This window comes from Vulpes vulpes, chromosome 7, assembly GCF_048418805.1.
Source record: "Vulpes vulpes isolate BD-2025 chromosome 7, VulVul3, whole genome shotgun sequence".
NCBI classification, from domain to species: domain Eukaryota; kingdom Metazoa; phylum Chordata; class Mammalia; order Carnivora; family Canidae; genus Vulpes; species Vulpes vulpes.
The window spans coordinates 45,270,376-45,293,709 of NC_132786.1; the positions used below are offsets into that span (position 1 = coordinate 45,270,376).

Below are 23,334 nucleotides of genomic sequence, written 5' to 3' on the forward strand. Positions count from 1 at the left end.
GAGGAGAGATTTCCGTTCGGTTGAAAGGAGGCAGTTGATGGAGTGGGAGTACAGAGGCACCTCTTGGCAGAACTGGTGGGCAAAGCAGCCATTCAGTGGTGAACCAGAACAGGGCTGCGTTTAGGACCAACCTGACATTTTGTTGTGTGCTAAATTTAACCTGGTGACCACACTGATGTTGCTGCAAAATACAAACAGGAGAATCTCAACTACATCACAAAAGCATATGGACCTCAGAGGGGTGAGCCATTTAGATATTTGAGATGCATCCTCAGATTAAAAACATTTCTTTTGGCATCCCTACATGCAGAGGCTCATAAGCCGCAGGGGAACATCTGTTCCATTGATGAAACATCTGGGCTCCTGTCACAATATCATATAATTAATTACCATTACGATCAGCTAATAAAAGTGTTCAATGTTAACATTTATGTCTCTCCTCATTTCAGAAGGAACTGAAGCAGTTTGCAAACATATTCACATGCAACAGGATAAAAATACAAGGGACAAAACAAAAAAAATTAAAGTAGAAATAATAGTGTGTAAGGCTAGAGGAAAAGTTAAATGCCCCAAAGTTCTAAATACTGTGTCAGAGGTGGGCTGCATCACTGGGGCTCAGGATCTTGGCAACCAAGCATTTTCCCCCACAAACTTCCAAAGGGAAGTTTTAATTTTTATTATAATAATGTGGCATCTCAGAGATTCCAAGCTCATATTCAGAGATTTATGCTTGTTGATCCCAGAGATTTTGCATACTGGATAATGGTGTGTGCTTTCATTCGTGTTGACTGCTGTTTAAACCAACTCCTGAGAAGCAACATCTGCCCAGAGCTCTTTGGTTTAGTTTCTCTGGGTGTGTGGCTAATGTACCAGTGATTTTACTTAAAGAAACTCCAGAATTTCCTCTAGTTGTAAACATAATTGTTATTTCTTCTTTTTAGAAGCTTCTCTGACTACCACCCTACCCCTACAAACACATTTCCCCAAAGTCTGCTTTTCGTAGTTTGTGCCCTCTGTGAGGGCACGCTGCCTGGGCCACCAGGGATTTACGTGTGGGAACAGTGTCGCGGAGAGTGGGGGCTGCAAGGCCCCAGCCCAGGTGAGCTGGCTTTGCTTTTATTGACAGCGTGAAGCAGCACGAGCGCTATGGCCAGCTGACCCTTGTCAACTCCACGGCGGCCGACACGGGCGAGTTCAGCTGTTGGGGGCAGCTCTGCCACGGGTACATCTGCAGGAAAGACGAGACCAAAACAGGCTCCACCTACATCTTCTTCACAGGTAAACTCTTTGGTGTATTGGTGGGATTCTTCAGAATTCTGGACTGGGCCAGAGTTTCTGAATATCTAATGATGAGATATTGAGAACACTCCCTGTTTGCTGGGCTCTGTGGATTTATGTCCATCATTTCATACAAGTCTCACACCAACCCTCCAGGGTAAGTACTAACAGCATTTCCATTGCTTCCATGGGAAGAGGGGGTTTAGAGAGATTAAATACTTCCTTGAGGTCATATGCGTAAGTGACGGTACCAGGATTTGAACCCAGTCTGATTCCAGAGTCTGTGCCTGCATTGTCCAATACGGCAGCCTCTAAACATGTGTGACTATTTATTATTCATTTATTTTTGAGAGAGAGAGAATGAATGTGTGCAAGCCAGGGGAGAGGGGTAGAAGAGCAGAGGGAGAGACAGGATCTTAAGCAGGCTTCATGCTCAGCACTTGATCTCATGATCCTGAGATCACAGCCTGAGCGGAAATCAAGAGTTGGCTGCTTAACCGCCTGAGCCACCCAGTCGCCCCCATGTGTGACTACTTAGATTTATATGGAAATTACTTAAAATCAAACAATTTAAAATTCAATTTCTGAGTGGCACTCACCTTGTTTGGAGTGCTCCGTGGCCACATGTGGCTGGTGGCTCCTCCTGGCCACTGCAGACAGAGAACATGCCCATCATCACACAAATCTCTATTGGACAGCATGGCTGCAGACTCTTAGTCACTGTGCTCTCAGGACCTATGATGACCTTTCTAGAGCTCCATAGTCATAGGATGCTCAAAGGCCTCCTCACATTTGTTCCTAGGAATACTGTGAGCGGAAATTTGGGGTCAAGATTCCCAAAGGTTGTGGCCCTAGTGGCTCCAGCCCCATCCCTGTGCCAAGTGAGGTGCCTGTGCATTTTGCACAGGTCAGAGGGAAACCTCTTCTTGGGCAGCCTTGGGTGTGTTTCTGCCAGGTAAAATTTGCTTTTGGAGAAAGAGGCATTGCTAAATAGCTTGCCAGTCTCCTTTCTCTGCAGAGCTGTCTACACAATGACGTTTGGGGCACAATGTTCTCCAACAGGTTCAGAGGTAAGGAACAGCTTTCCAGAATCCTACAAATGCCACCCTCTGGTGCTACTGTTGTCCTTAGTACTTTGGATGAAGCCAGAAGGCTTTCTTTTATGAGCTTTGTCTACATCCTGAATCCTTCCACCTTTCAGACCTCCACTGATGTAGCCACTGTGACCCAAATGATCTTAAGACCTGGCCATTAGTGAATGCTTTAGCAGGATCTCATGTGTGTCCCCTTCCCTCCCACATAGCTCCTCTCTAGCAAGAAGATGCATTAGCAGAGCGCTCTGCGATTTGGGAGTTACATGTATCTCATTCCATTATCACCACACCCCAGGAAATAAGTAGAAGTTACTTTACTGTCTCTATTTTAGAAATTATGATGCTCACACCAAGACTTGAAAGGGCAAGGTGACTCGTTCAGTGTTCCATGTCAGTAGTGGGGAGAAAGAGTCAACCCTTATTTTCCTGACCTGGGATCTAATGCTCTTGCTGCCCTGATCCATTTCTAGGACAAAGTGATAGGTAGATAAGCAGGCAGAGGACACTAGCTAGCATAACTGGTGTTGTCAGGAGAATTGCTAACAGTTGTTCATAGGTAATCCCTTGTGAGCCTCGTTCTGGAATGTGCTGCACAGAAATGCCCATGTGCCCTTAGAGCCTGTTATTCTGGACAAGGACTGATGCCATATCTCAAATTGCAGAATGAAGATTCCCTGCCATGATTAGCACTAGCACATCTTCCTAAAATATTGGGTTTTGAATTGAAATTTTGAACTAAAGGCCCTCCCCCACCCCTTGAGCTGAACGTCCCACTAGGGTTAAGGGCCGTCTGAGTTTCAGAGCCAGGTCCTCATTCTTAATTTATGGCAAGCTCTTTAGTGAATCCCAGGAAGGCTAAAATATTTACTTCAACTTTAAAGAAACCTGGATGAAAAAGGGACATGACCTTATGAGTTATATCATTTTCTCTTTTCTCCACACCAAGCCAAGAGACCAATTAGATTTTCAGTATAGGGTTTAGCATTTATCTTTTCAGGCATGGGTGGGTTTGTGAAACCAAGATGAGCTATTCTGGAAGCTGAGCTTCCCGCTGCTGGCTCTGATTCTTTCAGAACATATGCTGCCCCGCTACCCACGTAGAGAAATGTCTGGCATTCATTATGTTTGTGTGTTTCCCAGAGTTTGATTGCAAACACTATGAAGCCTCTTTTTGACTGTTGTTGATTTGTACAATTTTTGATTAAGCGACTGCCACATATTCTATTTAATCTTTATCTGGGGTGGGGGCTCTCAGGGTTATTTTTTTCTCTCTCTAAGCTCTTATTGAAGTATATATAAAGAAATCTAGGGATCCCTGGGTGGCGCAGTGGTTTGGCGCCTGCCTTTGGCCCAGGGCGCGATCCTGGAGACCCGGGATCGAATCCCACGTCAGGCTCCCGGTGCATGGAGCCTGCTTCTCCCTCTGCCTGTGTCTCTGCCTCTCTCTCTCTCTCTGTATGACTATCATAAATAAATAATAAAAAAAAAATTAAAAAAAAAAAGAAATCTACACAAAATATAAGTATACAACTCAATAAATTGAACTCAATAAATTGAATACGCATGTAACTACCACCCTGGTCGAGGGGAGAACATTACCAACAGCAGGGCTTTCTCCCGGCAAAGCCTTGGGCACCAATTATCATATGTACTAAAACCACATTAATGAGCACTTTACTAAATATGGAGTTTGCTGAAATCTGGATATGAATTTATAGCCTATTTAGTTTTTCTTTTGAATATCTGAATTTCCATGTGTTTAGTTTTCTTAAAGTAATGCTTGCCATCTACTTGATTAGCTGCAAATGTTTGCAGGGGTCATATGTCATCTAAAACTTTTTAGATGAACTTCAGCAAAGTTTTTGTTGGTGGTTGATGGAATCTGCTAATTACAAATATGTCTTTTTTTCTGTTAAAGCAACTGGTGTGGTCACTTCTTTCAGATATTTTTTTTCTGTATTTAAATTCAATTTGCCAGTATATAGTATAACACCCAGTGCTCATCACATCATATGTGCCCTCCTTAATCAGAGACTGTTTTATAGTACAAGATCATATTTTTATATTCTGGGATTCGGATTATTCACTTATTTTCCTGGCTTTGTTTACTGGTTCAGTTCCCTCTATAAAACCTTAAAATAAATGTCGCTTCTAAATCTCACAATCAGAAATTCCACAAGTGCTTTTGCTCAAAAGCTATCTTTACTACTCCAGATTCTTCTCTGTGCAAATGGGATGTAGAAGCACAGAGATTATGTTGACACATCCAAGGATATAGACTTACTCTGTGTGAACACATGGGTTTTAGATACAACATTGACCAAAGTGCCCCTTAACTTTCAGCCAATTGATCATGAAAGTGGCACAAATCACTCAGTGTGACATAGAGCCTTATAAAGATGGAGATTCACTGACCCATGACCTATTTCAATTCCTTCTCCATCTCAGAGCCAGGGAAAGACTTCCCTGTCATTGAACTGGGCACTCATAGCCAAAGAACTCTTGACCCATGAAGGCATTTGATGTTGTGTCTAGGAATTCTGTCCCCAACCTAAAATATCATATAACTGACACACTGAGGGCTAGTGGAGGAGAGAGCCAAGAATAATTCTTTGTTTCAGGAACGTTGAGAGGGAAAAACAGGGAACAACTTAATAAATGTTGGAGTATGATTACGTTCAAAGATTTCTCTTAGCAAGAACTATAATATTGCCCCACAGAATCAGCCAGAAAACAAAGGATTTAATGTGCCATGCCAAAAACAAAACCCTAACCCACAGTCCCTTGACTCTCCTCAGGAATAAATGTATGGGCAAGCTGGTCCTTGTTTCTCTCATTTCTGTAAGACCAAATGCCATCATCAGAATTTAAAGTACAGGGAGAGTGATTTCAGAGGAAACAGGAAGATATAAGAAATGGACTGAATTCCCCAGCCTAGAGTTAGACAAGCAGAGCTCAGAACCTGAGACTAGTGAACTGGCTGTCCTTACTTGATTCTCTTTCCACTGACCTTGGCAGGAAATGAGGTCCTCTGGGTTGTAAGGATATATGAGGATACCAGCACTCTTGCTGGGCTGGGCCTCTCAGAGGTTCTGCTGGGCTGGGAACCATTCCCACTGGGCCATTACGGAGCATGTGCTCTGGGGCTAACGTCTCCAGACTCACAGCAGATTGTTCAAGAGTTTTAAATTTTCTCTTAACCTCCTAAAGACATCAGTCTCCTTCCCTGCTTCCTCAGTGGGGTAATTCATGGGCCTGATTTGGGCTTGATCTCAAACCTCTTTGTTTCCTTTAAGGAGATGGGAAGTAAAATCTGTTTTATAAAAAAAAAAGGGGGTGGGGGAAGCATTAAAAAAATAGCTTTTTCTATGAATAAAGACTTAGTATCGGAGTATATTGGCATGTCCCTTTTTGTGCCCTTAGAATGTAAAAATCCTTAAAGTACTCTTGTTTCTCCAGAATAAATAAATCTCTATCTTTCCCTTTGCAGAGAAAGGAGAACTCTTTGTACCTTCTCCCAGTTACTTTGATGTTGTCTACCTGAACCCAGACAGGCAGGCTGTGGTTCCTTGTCGGGTGACTGTCCTGTCAGCCAAAGTCACCCTCCACAGGGAGTTCCCAGCCAAGGAAATCCCAGTCAATGGGACAGACATTGTTTATGATGTGAAGAGAGGCTTCGTGTATCTGCAACCTCGTTCCGACCACCAGGGGGTGCTCTACTGCAAGGCGGAGGCTGGGGGCAAGTCTCAGATCTCAGTCAAGTACCAGCTGCTCTACGTGGAAGGTGAGCCTGCTCCTACCAGTTCGTAGACTTTAGTCTCTTCCGGCTGGTCAGTATCATGTACTGCTGTTCCCAACTGTGGATGGAAATTAGGAGGCACAGAATGCTGTTCTTAAAGGCTCCTCTGCTCTACCGCCATTTCTAGAATTGCCTGTGACCTGACCCAACATGCCTCGACTCCCTTCATCCACTATTCACTCTGGTACTACCTCTGTGTGATGGATCAGCAATTCTCCAGTATTTCCAACCTCTTAGAATATCCTCTCTGATGAGAGCATCCTCTTTGTTGTAACCAAAATCCATGGTCTCCTAAGGGCACCATCCCTCCCCAACTCAAGGTCAAGTTTTTCTTGTGCCCATTCTCACTTCCTCACCCTCGCCCTCCCATCCTCTGTTAGGAACCTCTGCTACTCTGAGTCTCATGGCTTCACCACCTTTCTCTTCTCCTTTCCAGTCACTGCCTTTGTTCGCTTGTTGTCCTCCTTGTCACTTCACTTTCTGGGTGATGTCAACATCCACTTGGAGTTCATCGCGCCTGCTTCACTGACCACTTCATCCCTTCCACCTCGGGAACCCCTCCTTCAGCTGCAACTTCAGCCTGTCCTCAGCCACAGCTGCTCTAACTGGATAGTCACTCGCTGAGTCAGACGTCCAATTCACACACGGCCTCATGCCTGCTCAGATCGTTGCTCAGTCATCAGTGACTCCGCTGGGCCTGTCCTCACCTCTACCCTCCTCCCCACATTTCCCAGTGCCCTCCTGCCCTTCCTGCCCTTCCAGCTTGGGGTGCAGGCCTTGACATTGCTATGCTTTCTGTCAGTGCCCTCAATTCCTTGCCCATCTGTTGTCCTCCCACTGTCCATGGAAATACCACCCTGGAGAACATGATTCTAGCCTTTCCCGTGCCAAGAGCTACTGGCAAATGCTATGGATGGGTAAGTTCAGTCTCTTCCAGTTGGCCTCATTTCCCACTTCTTGACACAACTTAAGTATGCTCAAATCTCTCTGGTAAAAATGGAACTATTTTTTGAGTGATTATAGTGAGTTTTGACTCAGTGAGTTCATTCATATATGAAATACATCTTTCTCCTCTTCTTCAACTCTGCCATATTGAAACCCACTTTCCTAAGGGACGTGGGTCCCTTAATGATCTCAGTCCAATTCAACATTCAACAGGCACTTTGATCAGTAAGACAGTCTCATTCCAGTTTCTAACACTGTTCATTTAAAATCTTTAACCCTACATTTGACATGAAGTCTGCTTCTGCTCTGTTCACCTGCATGCAGGCAGTACTGGTGACTCCAGCATCTCGGAGTCGGTGCAGGGTGGGGGGGTTGTAGTGGTGGAGGGGGTAGAAGGAGAGAGGCTGCAGTCCAGAGGCAGTTGTCTCTTGGTAGTATTTACTGACCTGGCTTATCCTTGAACCCAATGGGACAGATGGTGGCTCCAATATCTTGCCATGGATAAGGAATTCACCCCTAAGCAGCCCCTGTCGTGCATATGCCTTTGTCGGATTCAACCCCATTCTCCTTTTGGGTCCTCTGCTGAAGGCCCTGCTGTTCACATGTACTCTTTGCTCCATGGTGTGGTGTCATCTCAGAAAGTATATAGCCCCTGACGTCTCTATGTCCTTCTGTTCCCCTAACTCTGGAACATGTCAGAATGAGAAACTTACAGCAGAGACACAGTCTAGGTCCCCTGTCCCTGCCCTGGTGGCACAGGGGCAGCCAGCAAAGAGTTTCCTACTGCAGGATAACATGTTGTCCCCTTAACAACTGATTTTTTTGGGGTTCCCTCTCCTGACTTCCAGGGCAGAAAGCACCCCCTGCCCATAGCCCCTGTAGGTGAGTTGAAGAAATGGTTCCTTTTCATGTACTTTTCCCCAAGAACTCTTCTTTGACCAAGGTGGGTGGTCTGTGTGTGCAATCCTGCTGCTTGAGCAGCCCTGAAGAGGCATGAGTGGCCCCAAGAACAAATGGTTCTCCAAAATGAGAATTTGGACTCTTTATTGCCTCTTGTTCTTAGCCATGGGATTTAGCAGGCAATGGCCCCCAACACGCCACCACCAAGTAAGTCTACACCCTCCTTGACCATCGTCAGCCATCCACTAAGGTCTTCTCTTTATCCCATAAGCCAAATGCCCTGAGAGGGTGCTCCCCATTCTCCATGTTTCCTTCCCTCCTACACTCTCTTCATCTCTCAACCCTGTGTCCCACCAAAGCAGCTCTTGCTCAGGGCCTTGGAACTCACAGGCTATTAAATCCAGTAGATAAGTGTCCGTCTTCATCCTATTAGATTACACGACACCTATGTGAAATGCCTCTTCCCTGGCTTCAAGTTTTCCTTTCCCCTGACTTTTCACATTCTCATTTGTCAGCGTTTTGCTTCTCCCCAGCTTGTGAATGTTGGAGGTCCACAAGACACTCTTCTTCCTCATGCCTATTCTCCTCCTGGCCAGCCTCGGCCATACCCACACTCTGCTTCATGTCTGCTCATCAGTAGCTCCCGAGTGTGTGTGGCCCAGCTCTGGGAGTGCCAGCTTCTGGTGTCCAACCCCCCATCTGGTATCTGCACTTGGTTGCTTCATGGGCCCTGCCTCAAACTGAGTCTTCCTCCAGGACCTGGCTCTTCAGTTTTCCCAGATTTAGCAATAGCACTAGTCACCCATGTGCTGGCCCAAGACTAGGAGTCACCCTGACAGTCCTGTCTCCTCCCTCCCAGTCCTTTTCACTTCTTCCATCAAATCCTTTTCACATCTTACTTTTCATGCCCTATTTCTCCCCATCCTTACTGCAAAAAAAGTTCAAACTGTCATCATCTGCTCCTGGGACTGTATTAGTTGTATTAACTATCTTTTCAATTGATTTCCCCATTTCTCTCTGTCCTCCACATTGTACCTGATTAGAATTAAAATTAAAGCCATTTAGTAGATTCCTGCTTTTCTCAGGCCTCTAGGCAGAATCTTGCTTGTGGACTCAAGTGCTTGCTGGACCAGCCTCTGCGCTCCTCCTCCTCCCTGCCCTGCGCCCACCTGGCTTTCATCCTCCTCACTTGGAGGCTCTGCACGCTGTGATTCCCAGGCTGTGGCTGCCTCCTACCTTCTCCCTCTGTTAGGGAGACCTGTTAGGCTCACCCTTCAGGTTTTAGTCCAAACACTGCTCTCCCAATCATGGAGGCCTTCCTTGCTTTTCAGACTGTTCTGAACTTCTAGAACATACTGGGCTTCTCCATATTCATAATACAGCTCAAGTTTTACATTCACTGCACAATTACTTGCTCAGTGTCTGCCTTCCCCAAACCACGACTAGAGGCTCCCAAGGGCTCAGAGACCACGTCTATGTTGTTTACTGCTACAGCCCCAGCTCCTAATCCATTGCCTTGCTCGAGGCTGCCATCAAAATGTCCTGGGGGAACGAACCCCTAGTGAAGAAACGTTTCTGCAGTGCTGTGAAGTAAAGGTACTATGAACAGATTTAGTATTCGTGCCCTTCCTGCAGACGTTTTTCCTCAGATTCAGACATTCTCCTCTTCCTTCTGAGGATGGGCAGCCCCACACTGGTCTGTTTTTCACTCCTTCAGCTGCCCTCCTCCCAGCCTGCCCCTTCCTGACAGTCTGCTTGCTCTTTCCCCACACACTTTCTTCTCATGTTTCTTATTTCTCTTATTGCCAGAACTGTCAGCCTCCTCTCCTAGTGTAAATATAATGGCGGGGCTCAGGAGTCCTGGATGAGTACCCCATCCTGGACCATCAAGGTAGAGAGGTGGCATCCAAGGAAACCAGAAGTGGTGGGATAGCCTAGGCCTGAAGCTGGCTGGGAAAGCTGGAAGGCAGGCAGAAATGTTACAGTTCCTTTCAAAGAACTGAGCAGGTCTCAAGATTTTTTTCCATTAGAGACAAACTCATGGATTCCATCTCACTTTCCCTGTCTCCTTTCTTTCAGTTCCCAGAGGCCCTCCATCAACAACCATCTTGGCATCCTCAAACAAAGTGAGAAGTGGGGATGACCTCAGTGTTCTCTGCACTGTCCTAGGGGAACCTGACGTTGAGGTGGAATTCAGGTGGATCTATCCAGGACAGAAGGTAAGGGTGGGCTCTCTCCATTCAGTTTTGTCCCCCATCCTCACCCCTAAGTGAAGAGATAGGAACTTAAGAAGTGTGAGAAATGTGTGAAACTATGGTAGAAGTGCAGGCTTATTGGTTTTCTAAGAGATTTCAGTATATTTAAAAGTATCTTTTTTTTTTTTAAAAGGACAGGGAAAAAGTGGATTCCATTAGGCACTTCAGCATACTCTCTCTATAGGTTTTCTTCATAACCTTTAAGCAAGGATGGGGCCTCCCTCTTTCCCCACCCCCAATGCTGGGTCGATTGGAGGCCAATTAGTTTCCAGCAGAGTGCTCTCCCCATACAAACTGTGCCCTGTGGTGAGGACATCCACCAAGTGGGCATATAAGCCTAGGCCATGGCAAAAAGGTGCTATGAGGCCAGAGATAATTTTAAAATAGACTTTCCAAAGAGCAATAACTACCCATTTAGCCTCTGTGCCTGTTTTGCTCACTAAAATAAACAGCTTTGCTACCAACATGGAATAATTCCTTCATTGCCAGAAGAGATTTGGCCTCCCAAGACAGACTCAGTAGCCAATATACTTCTGGTTTACGGGCTATGATTGGTGGAAAATAACTCTCCCCAGAGAAAAGTAGTTTCCTAGTAAAGGAAGTGTTGCCACACTTCAAAGACATCAATGATGCTCAACAGATTTTTTTTTTAATGAGCAGAAAGGGTATTTATTAACATTGGTAATATTACAGTTATGTTAAACTAAACCAGAACACACTACATTCTTATTACCAAAGTTGGATGAAGCATCTTAAAAGTGACCATCTTACTTTCTAGAAATAGGGAGTTATGTCATCGAGGGCATCATGTTACCTATCCTCGGTACAACTTTTCTCCCCACTGGAGCCCTTTGGCATATTTGACTAATTCTACTTCTCCCTCCCTCAAATCTGAATAGTTAGGAGCTCTTATTCATTCACATTTGGCTTTAAATTCTGAGACTAAGAACTATTGAGTGAGCAATGTAAAGAGGAGAGCAGTGGTTTGTTTGGTTTTTTTGTTTTTTGTTTTTTGTTTTTTTGCCTAATACCAGTTCCACATTCTTGGGGTTCCAAAAGAATAAATTTTGTATTAAATAGCCATTTACTGAAGAGCAGAAAGAACGTGCCAAACAGTATAATGTTTATACAGCATAAAAGCTCCCCTGTGCTACACATACCAAATAGTCTAAGTACGTATTTTACACTTTGAAAAGAACACCCAACGGTGTTGGGTGAATGGGAGCTGTTTATAGCAGCTTGTTGCTTGTGCTTCAGCGCATGGGGGTGTCATTCAACAGGATGAAAGGCCTGTGACAATTCAAGACACTTGGCGGCTGATCCATAGAGGCCTGGGGCACACCACAAGAATCTCCCAGAGCGTCATGACAATCGAAGATTTGGAGACCACTGATGTAGGATACTATATTTGCACTGCTCAGAATCTCCAAGGGGAGACTACAGTTGCCACCACTGTTGAGTTTTCCTGACTTGGAAAATGAAGTATAATGAATTGATGGAAAGTTCATTCGTATATACATGACCCGCTTTGGGGTTCTTTTGACTCATGCTTTGCCAGAGGCTGATGTCAAGTGCCAAACCCCACCCCCGGCCCTGTGAGTCAGACCCAGACATCCAAACTAAAAGGAAGTCACTCGGTCTAATAATAGAAGTGTTAACTCCTCTGACAGAAAGCATGTATTCTGATTGCTTACCTATGTACATGCATTTTCTACTTTTTTATAATAAAAAAGCATTGATAAAATTAAAACTCTATTAAATGAGCAAGATTTTATAAAAAATATAAAATGAGCCAAGTATTTGTTTAGGAAGTACACCCAGAAGGACTTGTTGGCAGCATGCCTGGGTCAATACTTAAGATACTATTTGATAACACAACCATAATACATGAGGATCTAAAAATGGAACAGTACATGGTTCAACTATGTATCATATTGCATATAAAGTTATCAAAAAAAAATGACGTTAATTTGCTTTTTTCAGCTGCTGCACTCCAAAGTACTAGCTCTAGATGGGTCATTCTAGAGTATGTGTTTTGAAAGATTTTCAATACAAGATAGATTTCTAGATCAAGGAGGATTCAACCTCATTTAGGCTTTTTTACCATCTTCAAAAATATTTAGAGCTTAGCTCTTCCCATTTTCTTACCTTATACAGCAAAATTGTTAAGATCAGTCAAAATTTCTCCAATACACACAGCTTAGAATTCAAAGAAACTTACCTGTAAGTCTGGCTCTCAGAGCCAGATTTCAGCCTGTGACCAATTTGGTCATTGCATTGGAAGCTCCTGGGAAACAAATGGTCACCTGGGTCTTGAGAAGGGTGAAAAATTGGGTTCTTTGGAGGGTGGAGTAGGTCAGAGGTTGCGGTTCTTATATTGAATATTCCAGCATTATTTATTTGATCAAAGTAAAATACATTTTCCATCACTACAAACTGAGCACAACTAGTTTACACATCCATATTTTTATGACGTGCCAACATTTTGCATCCTACGTGAAAAACATTTGGTTTGGAAAAAAATCTTAAAGTTCTCAGTCTCGTTTCCTATCTACTCTCCTGTTGTCTCCCATTTTCTGAAGACATTTTGTACTAATTGTGTGAGATTGATTTCCCCAGACACCTAAACAGTATGGAGGACAGCAAGGAACAGCACAAGATTTCCCATGTGTAGGAGATGGCAAACCCAACTTTGGCTAATGGCATTGAAAACAACCCAGAAGGGCAGGCAGAGAGATATTCCAGGAGGCGGCAGTGAACCCAGATTCCCATTTATCAGAAGCAAACAGAAGGTTATATACATAAGAAGCTGTTGGAGGTTCAAGGCTTCAGACACAATCACTAATAAAACCACCATGCATCCCACCATGCACCATGAATATCAGTTCGCTATGTAGTGTGTGTGTGTGTAAATGAGGACTCAAATATCCACCTCTAGTATCCCGACTGTTACTACACTATAGGGGTCACTTGTACAGCCACTGGACCTCAGCAACACAGGTTAGTAAATACTGACTTGCAGGGAGAAGGAGATAAAGCCACAATTCTTCCTTCTACTTCCCTCCAAAGTATTAGAACTGGGGGAGGTAATAAGTTCTGAAAAGAAACTGAAATATAACTCAGAGCTGTGTATACTACATATTTTCCATTCATTGACTGACTATTCTGCTACTCTCATGGCAGGATTCCTCAAAGGGTACATGGAAACTTAGCATTATCTTCCTCCGCCACCCCCCAATTTTTTATTTTATTTTTTAAATACTGTATCACTGCCTGAAACAGGCTGTGCCTACGCATCAGTAAGCATGGAATCCTACCATAGCTAATGACTTATTCTTCATCCTCTCTAGGGTTTCCCAAAATGTGTTCTATGAGAGCCAGGCCTTGGTTTGTTTGGAAAGTGGTTTTGGCACTTTGATGATGAGCTGGCTCTGGAAAAGCATATTCCTTGTCCCAGAGAAAAGTAGGTAGGAGGTAGAAGGTTTGCCTTTGTGGCTCTGGTGAGAGGTGGGGTGGTGGGGAAGGAGGTGTGGAGAAGAGGAAGGGGGGGGGGATGAGGATGATGGGAGAGCAGATAGTTTCAATCTGTGGGCATAGATCAAAGTAAGGCAGAAGCAAATCCACTGGTGCTGCCCTTTTTCTTTATACAGATTTTTAGAAAAGTTAGGGTTCTATATTTGCTCATAGCCTGAGAAAATAGATTGTAGACTCAAGTTAGGTTCACATGGGTACGTTACAAATCTACAGAAAAAAAAATCTAAGTAGCATCAACTGACATGGTTCAACACCGAAACACTGCCAAGTTACTCCAGAAGGATACAGAACTGTGTAGACGCGGACAAGTCAAAGCCTTTCCTGTCATTACTGCTCCCCACTGTCAAGGGCTTGAGCCGAGTTGGTGCTAGAGAATCTTGATCCAAGCAACTATTGCTCCTCCTTCTATGGCTTTTGCAGAAATGCGTACGCTATTATTTGATTAGTACATACCCAGATATACGCGTTTGACTTTGAGTACACGGCAAAGGAGACAGCATCAGACACACGACACTCCGGGCATCCATCTCATTCATACATCCCCAGTCAGACCAAAGTAAAAATCACAAGAAGGTGTCTGTGGTGACGAACATTATAAAGGTTATAAATCTTAACAGGCCCCTGAGAGTTTTTTCCCCTTATGCTTAGGTGAAAAAGGCAATGAACAAGACCCTCTCATTCTTTAAGTGCTTTGTGCAACGGTGTCCATGTAGATCCGTTCGGAGATCTTTGGGGAGGAGGCTCTTGGGCTGGGTGCAAGTCTTCCTGCAGCATTCCAGTCTCCTATGGAGCCTCGGGGGTGGCGACCCTCCAGTCCCAGCGTGGGCATCACACGTCCATCACTGTAGCTCTTGCTCCCGTGAGCATGGTGAGGGTCAGTCCCGCAGACCTGTACAGATGCTTTTGGACAGTCTCCTGGTTTCCAGAAAGCGTCATCTGGGTGAGATGCTGGGGCTGGGGAAGGAGCCGGAGTTCCTTGGGGACTGGAAGGGGACAGCGGCAGACGTGGGGGACCGCTTGGGGCTGCACAGATCCCCATTATGCAGCTTCCACAGCAGCTCCTCGTTCTCCATGGACAGTCTCTTGTTGACTTTGGACTCCTTCTCCAGAGACTCCTGCAGAACGGCCTGCTCAGTGGACAGTTGCCTTGAAGACAAAAAAAAAAAAAAAAAAAAGGGCACTTGAAAAAAATGCTTAGCATTTAAAATTTGAGCCCCCGAAACAAGCCCTTGGGAACAAAAGGGGAGCCCTGCACAGAACTGCTGGGCAAGGGGGTGTGGCTGCTGGCCACACACCAGGAACCTGAGCCAAAGGTAAAGTACCATTGTAGGGGGGCAGGCTGGGGAGGGGGTCATGGTTGGCTGGGTGACCCTCCCACAGCCTTTCTCCATGTCTTCTGACTCTCTTATATCTGGGGCTGTTTCTTATTTGGACTTGGGATGCTCCTTCCCCAAAAGCACGCTCAGGATCAATAAGCCAGGGACCGCAGTGGCCCACACTGTGGTGGCAAATGCACAAAAAGTGTTCCCATCTAATTTTCCATGGGGCCGTGAGCACTTGTTCAACCACATGCTTCAGTCCCACTTGCAGAGGTGCATCGCTGGAGTAAGGTTGAGAGAGCAACACTTGTCGCTCAAGGAAGGGAGGAGCTCAGGAAACGCAGGACCGTTTTGTTTTTTCTTTTTTCTTTTTTACCTTGAAATTGCCATGTGCTTGTCCATCCGAGCTTTTAATTCCTCATTCTCCTGCTGGAATCGCTTCAGTTTGTCAACCAGCACGGTGTTGTTGTCCACCTTGGTGTAAACGAGAATGCCAATGTTTATAGGTTAAAAATAAAGCCACTCCCTTCAGCACATTCCTCACCCCAGAGCACTGGCAGATTTAATTAAGGTAGGTTTAGTAATAGACTGAAGTATCTGCGTTCAAGAAGAATCTAAAGCAGCAACACAGAGCATCTAGGGATATATTTTTATTATTTTAAGTTATTTTTTATTTTTTAAAAGATTTTATTTATTCATGAGGGACACAAAGAGACGCAGTGACATAGGCAGAGGGAGAAGCAGGCTCCCTGCAGGAAGCAGGATACAGGACTTGATCCCAGAACCCCAGGATCATGCCCTGAGCCAAAGGCAGATGCTCAACCACTGAGCCATCCCTGGAGACAGATTTTTAAAAAAATGTATGCCAGGCCACTGAGACACCCAGGGGGAACGGATTTGTTCCGGGTCACATTGTTTTAGAACCGCCCCTGAGAATCGGTGCTCTGCCCTGGGCAGCACTGGGGGCTGTGCACCTCTTTCAGTTTCAAGGTGGTAAAAGGAGAACAGCAGCTTGCCTGCACTACAGCTTCCTACAGTAAATTCGGGAGAAAAAAAAATTCCCATGTTCGAAGAAAATTCCTAGCAGGCCAGCAGTTAACAGTTCTTGGCAATGTCTACTGTGGCCCTCCACATGGTTTCCAGGTTCTCTGGAGCCTTTACCTTGGGGTGGCCGCACAAAGTGCTGATTCTCAAAGCTCTGTAGGGCACCAACCGGGAAGAGGGGCATCAGAGAGAGCCTCCCTCTTCGGTTCAGTGAAGAGACATTTGTTCTCCTGCTGGCCTACCCAGGCTAAGCTTTCAAGGAAAACAAATTGATCAGGGGAGAGATTAAAAGATATAATCCCAGAAGACATCTAATTGCTTAACGTGACAAAGAGGTGATTACATCCCATGACTTTCTCAAGGTAAGCTGTTATTACTTGCTTTGGTAGTGACATCACAGCTCTGACAGAATTAATTCTAATAATCCCTGTCTCTACAGCGTATGACTCGCCTGCTCTGATTATGACTTTTGGTTCGGAGTCCTGGTGTTCTTACCATTTCCTATGATCCAGAAAATGCTCGGGACAAGCCCGTCAGGTGGAATAAATTTCCCCCAAATGAGACAATGTAAGAAAAAAAGGGAGCCTTGGAACTCCCAGTCATCACAAAGGAATTCAAGATAAAACATGAGGTGGTGAGATTTGGAATGAGAGACTGGGCAGGGACTGGCCTGATAGTATCATCTCATCCAATTCTTCTTTTTATAGAAGAGACTAGCCCCAGTGATGCCACACAGCTGACCACTGGCAAAGCTAGTCTTCATACCAAAATTTTTGTGCTGAGAAAGCCTCCTTGCTTTCTACGAGCCTTATTTCTACAGAGGCTTAGAGTTTACAAATACAAGCATACTTCATTTTATCATATTTCACTTCCTTGTGCTTTGCAGATATTGTTTATTTTATTTATTTATTTATTTATTTATTTATTTATTTATTTACAAATCAAAGATCTGTGGCAATCTTGTGTCAAGGAAGTCTACTGGCACAATTTTTCCAATAACATTTGTTCTCTTCAAGGTCTCTGACATTTTGATAATTCTGGAAATATTTCAAACGTTTTCAGTATTATTACATTTGCTATGGTGACTTGTGATTACAGTGAATACTGATTACAACTCACTGAAAGCTTAGATAGCACTTTTTATCTAAAGTATGTGCATTGAGGTTTTTTTGTTTGTTTTTACATATAAAGCTATTGCACACTTAATAGACTTTTATATGCACTGGGAAACCAAAAAGTGCATTTGACTCACTTTATTGCAATACTGGCATTGTGGGGTCTGAAACCTAGCCCACAGTAACATTCACTGAGGTATACCTACCAACAGGTAAACCCGTGACTACTTTATCAATCAACTCATTCTTCTGCATATGTGCATGCAATGCTAATACCATGATAACCTCTTGGACATGGCAAGAAACAAAAATATTTATGGATCAACAAAAATTATAATGTCTTGGTAATTTTACAGCAGAGACTGTTCTTCATGTATATGGTATTTCAAAAAGTTTGGATGCATGAATGGCATATGGGGCAACAAATTATTAACCAGGTTAACTATCACCAGTGAGTGCCACGTTAGCTGAGGTATCAGGCTTGATGTTACAGGATGCCCTTTGGCAGGAACTGGTGTCTACACTAGATTAGGCATGTTAATAAATCCTAAGGGTTCTTCTTTCCTTCCCTTAAAAGAAAAATCAAAACTTCCTGGCAATTCAAAGCACTCATATATCCAGATGGGGGCTTCACCTTTACCTTCCCCTCCACAGTGAGGTAATGGTGTCTCTAGAAGAAAACTGACCCAAACCAAACACCAAAACCTGAACAAACAAAAAAGTAAACAAAGAGTTGCCTCTAGACTCCCTGTTGTCCAGAGCTGGTTTGAGCTTGAACGAGGCACTCAGTACTCAATAATGAATCACTCATAACTAGGGGACAGAGGACAAGGGACAAGCACCGTGAGGCAGCTGGCACAGTCAAGAGCAAAGTACAGCAATGGCTGGGATCACTGAGGCTGCCTTGTCAAACCCTGCCCACTTGGTGAGACTCCTGGCTACCAGCAGCTGTGTTCCAGGGCTGGGCGAGCACGGACTTCCGGGGAGACTTGTCATGGGTTGACATCAGTGCTCTGGCCTAGGGGCCTCAAACTCAGCTTCATTCATATTTTTCATAATGTTTGCATTTATCCAACCAGATTAATTTTCTGAGAGCACGACTCTTCTATCACATTCTACTTCACGAGAGAGATTAAGAATTTAGAAAGAAAGTTGAATTGCCCTAAGGTGGTTAGCTTACATATTCAACTGCTTTGGGCATACAGACACCAGCCTAGAGTTGGTGATATATTCAAGTACTGATTTTTACATGATTTTAAAATTCTTCCTAGATGGGTCAAGATTCACAGATGCCTGAAACAGAAGCCTAATTAGTTTGTTGTGATTTTTCCAAGGACCCAAATGCTGCTTTATATGTTCCTTGAAAAAAATGTTCCAGAAGGCAGCAACAGATAAGCCTCAAGCAAACCCACAGAAGAAAATGTAACCTCTTCTACTGTCTGCACATTTCCAAGTATCTTTAAGCAGCAGTTAAAATGACTCCACAGTTCTAGTTCAGAGCTCAGTTCCTATGCCACAGACATTGTTCTATTGGGTAAAACTCTGAAAGAAACATACCAGTTTCTCCATTTTCATTAACTTGATGTCCTGTTGATGTAGTTTCTCATTCTTGATCTCCAGCACGGCTTTCAGGCTTTCTAACTCTTGCTCCAGATACATGAGCTGAGGGTTCTTCTGGAACAGACACAACAGAACACAGCTCTGACTGACTGTTTAACACATGTTGTTAAATTCTTAATAGAAAGTGTATTTGATTAGATTTAGAAATTGGGCAAACAAATAGCAAGTGACTTACAGCAGCTTCTTACAGCAGCTTCAGAGAAAGAAGTGGGAAAAAAGGCTAAGAACTGTAATCTCAAAGGCTTTGGTTATAGGAATGAAATTAAACATATCATCTTTGAAAACAAACATTTCACTCATTCATCAGAACTTAACATGGAAAAATATTGGTCGTACCAAGTACTTTACTGGAAGAGAAAAAAACCCATTGCTTACAATACAAAACAACTTTGGCTAGAGATGAAGCTATTACAAGTCCTTTACTGGTGTTTGGAGGGAAAAAGGGAATAATTGTTCTCTCTCAACAAAGTCAGTAACTGATCAGGAATGAAAAGGCAGTCCATTTATAGGGTGCTCTGCAAAACAACAAAATGACAATAATGTCCTGTGTCTTTGGGACTTTTATTACGATGGGACTATATTGGCCTGGCCTATACTTCTTTTTTATTCTGTGACCTGATCCCTATATGGCATAGAGCACATGCACTGTGAAAATTCTGTCCAAAATAAACACCACATAAGGGGAGACATCCTCTTGGAGCACACCACCAGGGTGCAATCCTGACTCCTTGTTTTATTTATGGAAATCCAAGTGAACCATTCAAAACATACAAATTGATAGCATCAGATCTACTGATCAGCTGTTTAATAGGGATTTTCTCAGACAAGTGTCAATAGTGTTGATCATCCAAACTATCCTGCTGGGCAGTGGTTAATGCTCCGGATCAATCCTTAAGGAAGATCAGGGAATGGGTCCTCGCAGATTACTTATTCAAACCCCTCACTTCACGGGAGATAGTGAGTTCCACAACTCAGACACCCAGATCTGGGAACATGCCAGAGCCAGAAAGTGCCAGAGCAGGCATAACACCCAAGCCTGCAAATCCAGGGCTCGTTCCCAAATTTCAGAGGTCTCAAGTACTGCCATCCTTTTACATATGGTGTTCCGCCCTCCCCAGAGGTAGCAAATCCCATCTTGTTTTTGTTAAAAGGGGACAGAATAATCACTCCATCCATCCATTTTTAATACTGGGGCATTCACAGCCCTGTCCCCACAGCAGCTCTGCCGACTTCCCAGCCAGCCTGTGCCTGCCTCAGATGTGCTCCCACAGAGGTCAGGCATCAGGTAACCCTGCTTTCCTCAATCTGTTTCCGTTCATTTTCAAAAGCTGCTGCAGTTCCAGGAAGCTCTTTAAAATCTGCTTCTGGAACCACTTGAAGGTTTACACCCTGCATGTAAGTCTAGAGATTTTTTTTTTTTAATCGCTGCTTTGTCTAAGAATCTTCCAGAATAAATAGCTTTGAAGTTTCACTGGAGATGATCTCATCTAATTGTATTCAAGTGTCTAGAGGGTGTCCTCCAAAGACATCAGCAAAAGATTTCACTGAGAACCCACACACACGTACTTTTCAAGCTGGCAGATTTTAAGTGGCAAAATAACTTTGCTTCTGCAGTTCCATGTACAAATATATGGAATGGAAATGGTGGTGGAGATAGAAACAGAAAAGAATTTTTTTTTTTCTCAAAAGTAAGGTGGGGGCAGGGGAGTAAGGATACAAGTTGCAAGAGAAAGTTGAGCTTATGAGATAAATTTGTACTTTTTCAAAAGTGAGGATTATCCATAGGACATACTGTTCAGACATAAATAGGAACACAGTGCCTACACATATTACAATATGCATCAACCTAGAGAACATAAGCTGAGTGAAAGAAGCCAGACAAAAAGGCCACACAGAGCAGGATTCTATTTGTATGAAATGTCTAGAATAGGCAAATCCATGGAGATAGAAAGTAGACTGGTGGTTCCCTAGAGCTGGGGGCAGGGGGTACATGGGGTGTGGAGAGGAAGGGGTACAGGTTTTCTTTTGGGGATGGCAAAATGTTTTGAAAGTAGATAACAGGTGACTGATGCACAGCTTGTGAACCAGAACTGCACATCTAAAGAGGTGAATGTCCTGATATGTCAATTATATCTCAATATACCAGTTAGTTAAAAAAAAAAAAAAAAGTGTAGTTTTCCCATGATACCCTAACTCTCATTGTCAGTTTTCTTGTTTTCCTGTGGCTATCAGCTTAGGCCACTTGCAATGTACTGAGCTTCATCTGTATGTCAGTTCTGAGGCTTTCTAAAAAGACACCAGTGAACAAAGAAGCCAGTTTAAAAAATCATTCTGTAAAATATGAAAAGGACCCCAAACCCTTATCATTTCTCTAGCTACTGAACACTTAATTGACCCTCCAAGGCAGCTGAGCAGAAGAAAACTCGGTAGTGATGGAGAAGCACACACAACTTACTAAATTTGCTTTCTCTCTTGATAGTCTTTTTTGTTCTTCTGATTTCAACTTTTCATTTAAAGCATCATTTTCACTCTTCAGATCATTGATTTGTTTCTAAAACAAACAATGAAATGTGGAGCACAAGTTAACAGGCAGAGACCAGAAACATAGCAAATGTACACAGAAACACTGCCCAAACCACACAAACTTCAGGAATGAGGGTATTTTGGGGAAGCAGGTGTAAATAAGATTTACCTACCTCCAGCGATTCCTGCTTTTCGTGAAGCATATCCTCAAGTGATTTCTTTTCCATTTCATGGCTTTTCTTGATTTCTGGAAAGAAGGGATTTTTTTGGAGGCAATGACATCCTATGAGATCATTGTATTCTATAGTTGTTAAAGCACGGAGATCTAAGAGTTGATTCTGAGGCCGTATGACTATGTTACTTTATATTTGTAAAATGCTTTTAAATGAATTAAGCTAGCTATTCTCCAATTAGCCCTATGATGGGAGGAACACAGATACTTCCATTTCATGATGGAGAGCACAGAGGCCCAGAGGCCACAGGATACAGAATGTCCATCTCAGGTGTGTGGGCCTCAAACACTGGCCTTCACACTCCTGCACTCGAGTTCCTGTGCACTTTTCCATTTGCTCTTCATGAATCAAACACAAGTCTAAAGTTGAACCCAATTCTAGCAGGAAGGAAGAATGACAATGTTTACTAAATATCTACCCTGGGCCAGTCACCTTTACATATTATCATCTCTGACTTCATGTGACAACTCTATTTTTCTGATGAGAAAAGCCTTTGCCAAAGGCAGGCCAGCCAGTTCTTACCCCGTGTCTACAGGCTTCTTCTATGGGACAAGCAGAGCTAAGTGTAATAACTTCTACTACCCTCTGTGTTCTTAAAGAAGTGGCTCCTTCTATTCCTTCTACTTCAATCTTTCTAATCATGATAAAATAATTTTTTAAAAAATTATTTCTTAACTCAGCAAGTGCCATGTTCTTTTCACAGCATTGTCTGTTGTGCAAGACTATTGGCAAGCAAGTGTTGCTTAGCATGGGTCCTTCACCATGTCCAGGATATAAACTAACACTTTCAACTTCCGCAACTTCAAGTGGTAAAGAACAACCACTGCCAAAAAGACCTTTATGTTCTATAAAAGTTAGTCTCACATCTTAAAAGGCATTTGTGACAAACTATTATTTGCATCCGAAGGGGGAAAGGGCATCTGTTTACAATGAACAATGCAAAAAGAAAGCAAAAACATTCCCAACTGAATACCACAGGGTATTCTCTGGAAGGGAAAGTTATGAATCATTTCCATTTTAAAACATATCATGCTGTTCCATTAGATCTGATTCTATTTTAAAAAAAAAAGAATTCTTGCCTGAAAGGGAGGTTTCATAGGCCTTCTTTAGTAATTCAATCTTCTCTGAGTGGCTAGCTTCAATCTCCAACTTAGAAGTTTCATGGGCAGCATTTAAGTTGTCGAACTAGAAGCGAAAAAAAAAATAGTTTACCAGTAAAATTAAAAGTCTTAAGTTGAATAATAAGCAGCAGTATTAGGACACTTGACACATAAACTTGCGTTCAAGTTAAAAGGCTGCCTGACAATATGGATAGAACAACCCAAGCTGGATCTGTCACTCCCAATTCTCCACTCTCCCCGCTCAGGAACACAAACACACAGGTTCTCCAGAGTTCACTGATGCAAAAGGCCAAGTTCATCATAATTAATGAGGATATGTTTCACGGTGATAGGACCACAGAAGATCCATGCCTGTCATACTGGTCTTCATATCTGCAGTCCCTGGCACGTGCCCAGCATATAGTATGCACTCAGTAAATACTTACTAAATGGAGAACTGATTTTAAAAGGAAGTGAGAAAATTAAAGAGAAGCTTATGATATACTATTAAGTGAAAAATATGGGTTATTAACTGTCAGTTTAAAAAAGAAGAAATGCAAACCAATCATGTAGCA

At 43.3% G+C, this 23,334-nt stretch overlaps 2 protein-coding genes across 17 annotated transcripts in view; one reads left to right on the top strand and one right to left on the bottom strand.

Moving 5' to 3' along the window:
• PDGFRL (platelet derived growth factor receptor like) overlaps positions 1 to 12,021 on the top strand; it is a 66,261-nt gene extending 54,240 nt beyond the window's left edge. Inside the window, exons 3-6 of the mRNA XM_025984538.2 lie at positions 1,127 to 1,278; positions 5,863 to 6,156; positions 10,096 to 10,235; positions 11,552 to 12,021. Of these exons, the coding sequence (XP_025840323.2) occupies positions 1,127 to 1,278; positions 5,863 to 6,156; positions 10,096 to 10,235; positions 11,552 to 11,740 (775 nt within the window). The 3' untranslated portion in view covers positions 11,741 to 12,021. The remainder of the gene's footprint in view (positions 1 to 1,126; positions 1,279 to 5,862; positions 6,157 to 10,095; positions 10,236 to 11,551) is intronic.
• A 627-nt stretch (positions 12,022 to 12,648) lies between these two features.
• MTUS1 (microtubule associated scaffold protein 1) overlaps positions 12,649 to 23,334 on the bottom strand; it is a 167,692-nt gene continuing 157,006 nt past the window's right edge. For 10 of the 16 annotated variants that reach the window (XM_025984531.2, XM_025984530.2, XM_072763634.1 and 7 more), the window contains 6 exons: positions 22,739 to 22,844; positions 21,600 to 21,673; positions 21,359 to 21,454; positions 18,841 to 18,957; positions 15,501 to 15,598; positions 12,649 to 14,951 (listed from right to left, as the gene is read on the bottom strand). In XM_025984531.2, coding sequence (XP_025840316.2) covers positions 14,738 to 14,951; positions 15,501 to 15,598; positions 18,841 to 18,957; positions 21,359 to 21,454; positions 21,600 to 21,673; positions 22,739 to 22,844 — 705 coding nt within the window. In that variant the 3' untranslated portion in view covers positions 12,649 to 14,737. The remainder of the gene's footprint in view (positions 14,952 to 15,500; positions 15,599 to 18,840; positions 18,958 to 21,358; positions 21,455 to 21,599; positions 21,674 to 22,738; positions 22,845 to 23,334) is intronic. The other 6 variants (XM_072763637.1, XM_025984532.2, XM_072763638.1 and 3 more) reach the window with 1 other exon arrangement.